The sequence below is a fragment of the Amblyomma americanum genome, chromosome 1, assembly GCF_052857255.1.
Source record: "Amblyomma americanum isolate KBUSLIRL-KWMA chromosome 1, ASM5285725v1, whole genome shotgun sequence".
In the NCBI taxonomy this organism is placed as follows: domain Eukaryota; kingdom Metazoa; phylum Arthropoda; class Arachnida; order Ixodida; family Ixodidae; genus Amblyomma; species Amblyomma americanum.
Genome location: NC_135497.1, coordinates 307,467,830 through 307,478,040, shown reverse-complemented (window position 1 = coordinate 307,478,040; position 10,211 = coordinate 307,467,830). Strand labels below are relative to the sequence as shown.

The 10,211-nt window shown below is 47.6% G+C and overlaps 1 protein-coding gene across 1 annotated transcript; it reads right to left on the bottom strand.

Moving 5' to 3' along the window:
* Window positions 1-2,070: 2,070 nt before the first annotated feature.
* LOC144115337 (uncharacterized) lies at window positions 2,071-9,348 on the bottom strand. The gene is made up of 2 exons (XM_077649680.1): window positions 8,910-9,348; window positions 2,071-6,295 (listed from the first exon to the last, which is right to left on the bottom strand). Exons 1-2 carry the CDS (start codon window positions 9,174-9,176, stop codon window positions 2,291-2,293), a joined length of 4,272 nt encoding a protein of 1,423 aa, XP_077505806.1. The 5' UTR covers window positions 9,177-9,348; the 3' UTR covers window positions 2,071-2,290.
* Window positions 9,349-10,211: the final 863 nt, after the last annotated feature.

Genomic DNA, 10,211 nt, shown 5'->3' with positions numbered 1-10,211 from the left:
GTTTGTCTGTATTTGGCGCCAAGTAACAGCATCTGCTGCACTTAGCTTTTTGTGTGGTTAAGACGTAGTGTTTCTGGTCGTTCGCTACATGAGAACGGAAGGGGCGTGAGGTGAGGATGGGAGGGACCCGCTCGGTTAATTAGCGCTGGAGCTAGGTTATGATCCGCCTCGTTGCCCTCTAACCCGGCATGAGCTGCTGTCCAAGTAATTGGGCGGCGTTCTTGTAAAGGGGTTAGCATAGCAGCACGGAGTTCTACTGCTCTTTTCTGGAGTCTACCGGCCATATTATGACGGCAACCTTGCTATGAGTCTGTGATAACGTGGACCGTTTTACCGAGTCTGTGTTGGTGTTTAATAGCCGTGTAATTTCAGCTGTGGCAGGGCTTTCTGCCCTAATAGAAGGTGTTACTAGCGGGTTTTATGTGTGGTACACAGTAGCTATCAAGAATACGTCCCCATCCGATTATGCCGCGGCGTCCATATGACATTAATGCCAGTTTCATGAATGTTGCAGTGCGCGATAAAGAACCGCGGGCGATCGAAGTTATTCCGGAGCTCTCCACTACAGCGCCCCTTTCCGTCTTCATTCTTTCACTTACTCCGTCTCCACCCTGACAATGAGGTTGAGGTGTTGGCCTCCGAGAGTTAGACGGTTGCTTCACGTCATGTTTACTGATAACCAGTTTCATGACCATTAGATCACAGACTGAAACAAACACACTTTAAAAGATACTGTGCGTTTGAGCCCATAAACGCTGAAGAGGCTTTGTTACTATTCCCCGGAATAGAACACCGCTTCGTGCATGTCTTGTGAACCCTTGTCGTTTTCCCTCATATTTATAATTCATGCGTCCTGAACAGCTGACGGCAGTTTCCATGGGGAATTTTGCTGGCTTAAGGCAACTTCCTGCGCTAAGATGAGCAGAAGGGGGAGCGCCGCCCAAGCTCAACATTCTTGCGCCGCGTGATTCAAGACAACGTGGTAAAGCGACCAAGCTATCCTGCTCCATAGCATACCTGTGTTGAGCTTTCGTCGCGCGCTGATAGATTGGGAGCACAACTTTTGCTATACTCTCGAACCACTGTGTGCCCTGGATAGCGTGGGGAAACGCATGAAGTGCGGTAAAAATGTCATTGTCTACCCCAAGTTCGTGCACTCATTATGCTTACACACACGCAATCGCTTACGGATGAAGGGATGACTTTGTGATGCATTGCAAAGATCCTCATAAGTATGACACTCGAATGAAAACATCAGTTTCGGTGATTGCGTGCACGGAATGTTTCGTGCACGTTTGCGATTGTGCTTCACGAGCACCAAAATCAGTCTTTTCTTTTCTTTTGTCTGAAACATTCATTTTTATGCCTTACACACCTTGACGCTATTTCCGTATTGAATAGAGAATATAATGGTTTTTATTCTTTTATGGCGTTTAACGACTCAAGCAACATAGGCTATGAGGGACGCCACAGGGGAGGACTCGGGGTAATTTCGACCGCGTAGGTTTTTTTAGTGTGCACTTACATCACACAGTTAGTACACGGGCCTCTTTAGAGGCCCGTGTACTGTGCGATGCATTTCACCTGCATCGAAATGCGACCACCGTGGCTGGAATCGAACCCGCGCCTTTCGGGTTAGCAGCCAAGCACTATAACGACGGAGCCACCGCGGTGGCTATCGAATAAAATGCGATTTGATTTTTATTGATATTCACTTACTTACTGTCCCGAATTGAACTCCAAGTGGCTGTCTTTTACATCGATTCATTTACCAGTGTTTATTTTTTATACCTCATTTGTTGCTGCCGCCTGAGGCATTAGAGCTATAGCAAGCAATTTAATTGTCTGGATCTGGTATTAAAGGACTTTTGACTAATTGAAATAGAAGAGAGAATGAATTCTGAAAAAAAGTTTGCAATACGCGGGCCCAAACTGATATTCAATAAACTGCCGTAAAAGTGAACTTTTATCACCGTTAAGTTCTACGCTCCCAATAGGCACGCTATCAGAACAGCGCCTGTGCCATGCGCGCGACGCAGGTTGTTACCATGACAAAATGCATGAGAACAATTCAATGCAATATTCATTTTATTGAGCAATCGTATTTCATTCCTCGATTAAAGCTCATATGCAAAATATGCTGGAAGTTTTGATTATTTGCTCACTTGAGAATGTTTCAATTATATTATGAATTTTGGTAAACTAACAAATTCAACGAATGAAAAGTACCTGCCCCTCTAAACTTGAGTCATTGTTCGCGCCATGCTTCACGGCTGTCGATGGCAGTAAATTATGCTTGGCTGGCGCAACTGCTGATTCCTGGACAGTGTTGCGAAGACGAGAAAACTTCGAACCTAAGACGAAGTCTGTTATCGCAAACAAAGCCTCTGTTTTCGATGTCTTGGAACGAGTGGTACCTTTGCGCATAAACTGCGATGTTCCTCATGGCTTTCGGTTTCCTGAACGCGAATGGAACCGATCCATTGTCATGGTCGTCCATGTCGACAGCCACGTCTTCTGTTGCGTCAGAAGGGTGCACAATCACAAACCTAAACTTCCCTTCAAAAGGCCAGCTTATGAAGTCGTCGTACACACCCTTGTGCAAAGTTAGCTCAGGGTGGATCTCGACGATGCCCTTCCTCTTTCGAAGGAAAACGCTCGGTCGGATGTTGTACCCACAGAAATAGTGTGGAGAGGAAACTCCCAGCGAAAGGTAATTGATTTGCATTACCCGATTCTTCACTTCATCACAGTTGTTTATGTACCACTCGAACGACTCCCTGTTTCCGAAGGAGCTGTGCAACATCGCCTTGCACACGTTTACTACATCACAGGTCCTACTTCGAATTTCCTCTTGAAGTTTCTGCAGAACAGCAGTGTTTTTTGAGTGGTGGCCGAGGGTTTCCTTTGTAGCTGTCAAAACGGCGTCTAAACCAAGCTTCGTAGTCATCAAGGCCTTAAGGTACTCAGTCTTGATTTCTTTGCACTCACTGGGGCTTTCGACCATGGGCGATATCTCACTGCGCAAGTTGGTGTCTTGTTCATTTTCTGACGTGCGCCTGCACGGTTTCAAGTCTTGACATGTGGTCGCTGCCTCTCCTGCCTTTTCTCTAATTAACCCAGCTGCCGCGTAGTTTTCACTACTTTGCGTGCATGGCGTGCCGAACGCTGCGGGAATTTCTGTTTGTTCCATTCCCCCGCCTACAGAGAGTCCAGCTTCTGCAAACGTCACGCTTCGACGAACCAGCTGCGAGCTTTGCACTTCCGTGTTCACGACTTTCCTCGCGCCACTATTTTTCTCAGTACAGCTGCTTTCCTCTTGAGTGCAGCACATCGTGGATTTTCGGCTGAAGGAGCTGGATAAAGGTGCCTCGGATGACCGGGTGACGCTTTCGACGCTGGGACTCAGTCTGTTATCGCAGATGGAAGCCCGCGACGGCTCGCGGTCTTTCTTTTCGACTTCTTCAACCGTGTCTTCTTTTGATGGCACTCTGTTGCTTTCCTGTCCTGCATTTTGTGGGCAAGCCGAGTGAGTGGCTTCTGAATCACCGGCTGAAGCTGTTTCCGAACACCGATTCTCGCGCATTAATTGAATGTGCTGATCAGCACCCCTGTGATTGCTTTGGCTATTCAGTGCGTCGGCATAGACAAACTTCTTGACCGACTCCTGCATCATTTCTTCATCAGAGCTTGTGCTTCTTGATTCGTCGTCGCCTCGCGGAAACTGCTTTCCTTTGGAAACGATTTCGATAGCTTCGTTTAGCTTGCTAAGCATGGCGGAAAAGTTCACATTGTCAGTCATGCTCTCAGAGTCGAGGAACGCCTTCCCTATTCCTACACAACCGGTCGCTGATTGTAGGCTGCTTGTATTTAGCTTTCCGAAGGCTTCCTTGCTGAGGTGGTGTGAAGAGTTCTGCTCAAGGTAACGGTGACCCTCAGACGTTTTCTCCTCGTCAGCGTGATTTGATAGTTGGGAGCCGTTCCTCTCAACCACACTGTGGCTTCCTGATGGCGGGAAGTTTGTGCCTAAGTTTTCAGGCTGTTCAACTTCTGGTCCACTCACTGTCGTTTCGGACACTGTTAAACTAGGCACTGAGTTGTCAGAGTTCGTAGAAGCGCTGCAAAAATCTTTTCCTTTCTTGTAATGTTGGCCTCTTTGGTGAAAAGGAAGCAATTTTCGCGATTCAAAAACTGAGAAATCCAGCAATTCTCTCGTTTTGCTATTGCTAGAAATCCCAACCCCCAATCCTTGCTGCGGTATTTTTTCACTCGTGTCTTTTAGCAAACTCCCTAAATGATCATTTATAGGCTCCACGGAAGAAAAAGCTTCATGGCCATCGACAAGGACAGGCGTAGCGTTGTGTCCGCCGTGCTCGCGACGCAGCAGTTCACTATGTAATCCTTTTGCTGTTTCTTGGCCTGATGACAACACAGGATCATTTGTCGTCGCCTCCTTTGCAATAGCACTTCTCTCTGTTTCTCTGCATGGTCCAGGGGGGTCAGTAACTGAACGTAAAGCGTGGCTGGTTGAACAGTCAAGGCATTCAGTTCGCTTCTCACATTCTGATACGCCTATTTCTGGCAGTTGTCGTGTTGTAGAAGGAACCCCCGATCCTAGTTCAGAGCACTCCACTCTTCCACCCATCATCCGGATGTCTACAGCCTTTCGGCGCTCTGCAAGCGTCCTTTCCAGTGACTCCAATGCTGCAGATTCCGCTTTGTCCGGTGCAAACAACTCGCCTTTAAAGTGAGCCTCAGGCGCACTGCCTTTATTCTTGTGACTGAAAGACTCCGCGTAGTCTTCCAGAGTTCTGTCTCTCTCATTCTCAGCCACTGGTGCTCTAAAAAAAGGCCCGCTTACAATATATTTTATCTGGTCACTGACTTTTTTCAGTGGCGTACGCGCGCTCGCAGCTTCCACGCGAACCGGTCGGTCTTGCGCAGTCCCATTGCAGCTGGTCGCTTGAGGGACCACTTCACAGTCATGTGGTCGTTCCGGTTTCGTGTCGTCTTCCGCCGTATTTCTTGTATCCTCCGAAGGCGCTGCAGGCACACCGCGGCATCCCTGGTAGCCTGTTTCCTGTTCTTGCGCAGTGCTACTGAAATCTTCACTTGACTCCGTGTCTTCCAGTGACTCTTCATATTCGCCCGAGCTTTCTGATGCTCTAGAAGATTGAGAAATATCGTATTCGTTTCTCTCGTTAGTTGTGTCTGTAGCATGATGGTCAAGAGCTCTCAGTGCATTGTTATCCGGCGGTTCATTCTCTCTCGAGCCCTCGTGGCTCATCCGGCTGTCATCAGATACAAGGGATGTGACGGTTGTGCCTGAGGGTCCTTCGCCAAGGGGTCTTTGAGTGCTTCCGCAGCTGCCGGGCAGTATGGCTTCCGTGTAACCACTACGGCCCTCCCTTTTAATACCTAATACGTCCGAGGACTGGCACAGTTCTGCTTCCTGAAACTGTCTAGATAGGAAGGGCTCGTTCGGATTATTTTCTAAAATAGCACCTTCTGCACTGGCGTCCCCAGGTGGTTTTGCGCTATTTGAAACTGTTTCCAGTGCTTCGGTAGCTCTCATTCCCATGCTTTCGCTGATGCGACTCGACGTCCCTCCTTGCTGAGGTTTAGAGCGTGGAGCAGTGCTTGCGGCCCGTCGAGGGGCCAGAAAAGCGGCGCTTTCGTTGCTGGCAGAATCATTGTTGGATCTGGTGCGCCGGCGCTGGTATTGTTCAGCGTCATTTGGCAGGTTAGAGTTAAGCGGCTCTGCAGTACTGCTTCGTCTGTGCTCGAGCACGTTTTCAAAAGCGCTCCGTGTGGGTTCATATGTTCGTTGCTGCGGAGCCCTCGTTGCGCTAATCTTCCTCGATCTACTTTCGGCGGCTTCCCGAGCAGCGGTATCTCGTGTCGACCGAGTGTCCACCTGGATCCTGACTGAGCTGTGCAACCGTTCGCTCAGTCTACCCGCATGCGTTGAAACCGTGATTGAATGCGATGTCGTGGAACTGGTTTCATCGTTTTTTACCACGAAGTCGCTAAGACTAGCTACGCCGCTATCTTCTGAGGGCCTCTCTTTCCTTGGTGTGACGCCACACACTTCCTTAAGTACGGTCTCTGGGCGTTGTTCACGTCTTGGCACCGTAAGGCGTTCCGGGTTGGAGTGGTGTTGCCCAAGCTCAGCCGTGCTCTTCTCGGCGTGTGCTGGTGCAGAGCCAAAAGGACAGTTCTTTTCGTGATGGTCGAGCATGAAGGATAGCGCCCCCACGGCGTCGCAGCCTTTGCTTGAGTTCCAGCAATACACCTGCAAAAAGAAAATGACAGTTGGGAAATCTTCCCCTCGTCCGTATTCACCTTACCATAGATCAGTAGACGCAGTAGACTTCCATGTCCTGCCCCGTTATCCCCTCCACTTTTCCGCAAAACGCGTGGACTGTGTGCTGCGGAAAATGCTGCTGACAATTAGCAGCGCCTGGTAGGCATTATCTAGAACACGGGGAGAGAACCAGCTTTGAAGCAGTGGTGCTTGTTCTTCTTTTATATACTTGCAATTTCAAGCCCACAACATACGCCCGAAAGCTACGTCACTGCGATCCGCAGAACAAGGTCCACATCAGATGACAATGATGCCCAGTGTGGCCAGCTTCCGATTGGTCTGCCAGTGAATAAGTGAATAAAATTACACCTTTCCCTGGAAGGAGATGAGACGCCTCTTCTCCAATTCAGCAATGAAGGAGTGTGTACATATATATATATATATATATATATATATATATATATATATATATATATATATATATATATATATATATATATATATATATATTTCTTCTCTTCGTGCAAGTCAGTTACTTTCTGCCTTTGTAAGCCAATTGCGACATTGAAGCATCCTAAAAGTCGTTTTTTTATGCCTTGCATAACACGTGATACTAAGCAATAGCTATTCCGTTGCACGAGAAATTCGTCAAACGTCTTTGAATGGCAAAAATAGGCGGTATTACAATATCAGGTGCCATTATTCGCGTCGTTCTCTCGAACTGGAACCGACAAAAGGCATAAGCATATGATTAAGCATGTTTCGTTTCTAACCTGCTCCTGCTCTGAACAAACAGAAATGTACATCCTTTGTCAAAAGTTTACAGCCCAGGAGAGTTTGCTTCCGAGCCGGGCCTTGGGACTCACTATGCATCCCTAGGGTAGCAGATCTCTTGAAGTTAAAGAGGAGGACTGATCCTCCCCTCTCCAAAAGTTGGAACTTCCACGTATGCTACAAGAGCCACACTACACGGCTTAGAACCAACCCATCTCCCCCCCCCCCCCCCATCCCCTTCTCTGGGTTTCAAACTTTTGACAAAGGCTGTAGTGCTCTACATATATATGCGGATCTTGGCGAGGGCTCTGGAAAGTGAATCTTTTTTGCTACCTTTTCACAAAGATAAGCATTGACTTTAAGCCCACGCGGCAACACGAACACCGAACGAAACGCGTCGCTTCAAGAAGGCCAGTGTGAGTTATGTGCCTCTGCAGTGGTATCAGGCTTATCATCGCCACTTTTTTTTTCTTTACTTTGTTCTCTCTTACCAAAAGAGAGAACGACCACGTCCTGCAACCGTTTACCTCTTTCTCTGAGATCACTAGCGACTGCCGAGCAGTGCCAACCACAAGTATGTGATTCGCAGCGAGCATGCAGTGATACAGCCAATTTTGTTCCTTTGGCCACTCAGCCATACCCGCGTAATAAAAGTAATGCACCTGGAATTGCAGACGTTAAGCACGACGTAGAGTATTCATACGCACAATTGGAAAGAGAAGCTGCAATGTGACGTCAATTTCAGGTAGAAAAGTGCCTTCGAGAAAGACACCTTGAGTATTTACTGCAGCAATTTGGATGTAGCTTGCTAAATCTGTCTTAATATTGTTGAAGGTCGTAGCATTCAGGAAAAATCCTTAAACCTTGAAAAGTAACCAGCTAAAATCAAGGCTTCTGCAGGGCCTGTCGCGACATGAGGCTAAATTCATTCAGGAGTGAAGTGAAGCGACCGTAGGTGCGACCAGTGTCGCAGGTTGAACCTGGAGGTGTGCAATAATTATGGTCGGTCCTATCAAATGGTAGAACTATCGTATACGCAGCATTCCCCCTCGTGGTCATGTACTCATTGTCGTCAGTCCACCACAATCATCATTTAGTTAGTTAGCTGATTAGTCAGTCAGTCAGTTAGTTAGTTAGTTAGTTAGTTAGTTAGTTAGTTAGTTAGTTAGTTAGTTAGTTAGTTAGTTAGTTAGTTAGTTAGTTAGTTAGTTAGTTAGTTAGTTAGTTAGTTAGTTAGTTAGTTAGTTAGTTAGTTAGTTAGTTAGTTAGTTAGTTAGTTAGTTAGTTAGTTAGTTAGTTATTCAGCCGACAAGAGAAGGAAAAAGAGGCGCTCGTTATGACATGCATGATGGAAGCCGACAGTCGCCGAAACCAAAGAGCATAGGTGATGTTCTTTCAATTTGTGGTGTTGATTAAGCATAAATTAACTGTGCAATTGATAAGTAAGCAGAAGAAAAAACAACCCCATTACACCGGTGGGATCTGAACCCACGACCTTCGAAGTTCGCGTCCGGTACTCTACCAACTGAACTACGTCGAAGGCTGTCCAATCTTCTGCTTTCACATGACCGCGAAAGCAGAAGACTAGACGTGTGCAATGCATTGAAAGAGACAAATCGATAAACCACAATCAGCGTCGTAGTTTCACATTTTATATTACACAGGAAAAGAATGCGAAATCTATGACAGCATTACGGCTGCCTGGTCAAAGCAGTGCGTTATACTGCTTGCAATGGGTTAATTTCCGCGTACTTACATTTTTGTGGTCAAAAGTAAGGCATTCCTATCACAACTCAGCATAAATAAGACTAAAGACATCGTTCCGTACCTTGCGCTGCATCATGTGCTGGAGCGAGAACGTCGTCGTCTGGATATCCTCCTCCGGGAACGCGGTTTCGTGGACGGGGCAGGTTTCGTCCCTCTCGAAGCAAGGCAGGCACACGAGGTCCTGGCACGGCAGCAGCAAGCCGCTCATGGGAATTCGGCCGCAGGATGTGCATACCCTGTCAGGCGGTATCGGCCCCACGAAGGCCGTCGGCCTCCAGTCCAGTTCGGGGCAGAAGCCGAACAGCGTGTACAGCTTTCTGTTCGCCATAGTCGCGTCCGAAGTCCCGACGCGCCTGTTCACCAACTAGCACCGGTGGCTGCCCCGCGGCTTCTCTAGCTTGCGACTGATTGTTCAGAGAGGCAAATCATACCAAATACGTGGCTTTCCTACGCCTAATACAGGGCCGGACCACGCAATCCGGCTTCGCTGCCTGAGAGCTACAGTCCGAATCCCGTCCGTTTTATACTCTCTTCTCTTTATTTCCAGGTGTCGTTATCTCGCTTTTGTGTTTGCAGTCGCCGGTAGCCTCTGTCATTATTTCTCATTTCCGAAATCGGGCATCTGCTTCACGTCCGCTATTTATTTAGCACGATCGATTAAATGCGATCGTCAAGCGCATGTTCACTTAATGAATTGGTTTTCAATAACGCACGCAACGAATCCATTAATTGAGAGTGCCGGATTGTAACTTGTCGATTTATTCGTCACGCGCGTTATCTGTCGGAGGTCGCGAGCATTGTTTTCCGACATGCACGTCAGTGATTCATGCTCGATGAATGAGCTCCACCACCGGTGGCAACAAGTGATGCGCTGTGGCCTCTTTCATGCGACGCAAATGAGCAGTACGAGATACCAGTACCAAGATGGGGGTTCAATACGGGAGATTCGCTGAATCCCGACTGCATACAAATGTCAAAGTTTTACAAAAATTGGGTCCTTTAACTCTTTCTGCTTCGAAGCTACGTTCTCTTAGACAGATGCAGCTTGCGGAAGCATACAGCGTGCTCGAATTTCAGAGTACGCCACGCGCCAGTTGAAATGTGGCGTGTAAATAAATAACTGAAATTAGAGCCGGGTCAGACAGCAAGAACCCCGCCGCCACTCACCCTCTAGAAGCGTCCATATAGCAACCAACAAATGATAATACGTGTAATACACAACGAAGCGTAAATAAAGATTGTTAATAAGCTGGACTATTTTCAAACATGCCTTGTGACTGTTGGCTTCCTGCATTTGAACGCCATAATGAGCCCCTCTTTCCAATACTTCTGTCTGCTGAATAGCTTAGCGAGGGCCTCGGGT

What these genes read in the sequence shown, in the direction of transcription:
- LOC144115337 (XM_077649680.1), bottom strand. Translation starts at nt 9,176, where the DNA reads ATGGCGAACAGAAAGCTGTACACGCTGTTCGGCTTCTGCCCCGAACTG. An exon ending in AGCACATGATGCAGCGCAAG is followed by an intron (nt 6,296 to 8,909) that starts GTACGGAACGAT and finishes TTCTTTTTGCAG; the next exon opens with GTGTATTGCTGGAACTCAAG.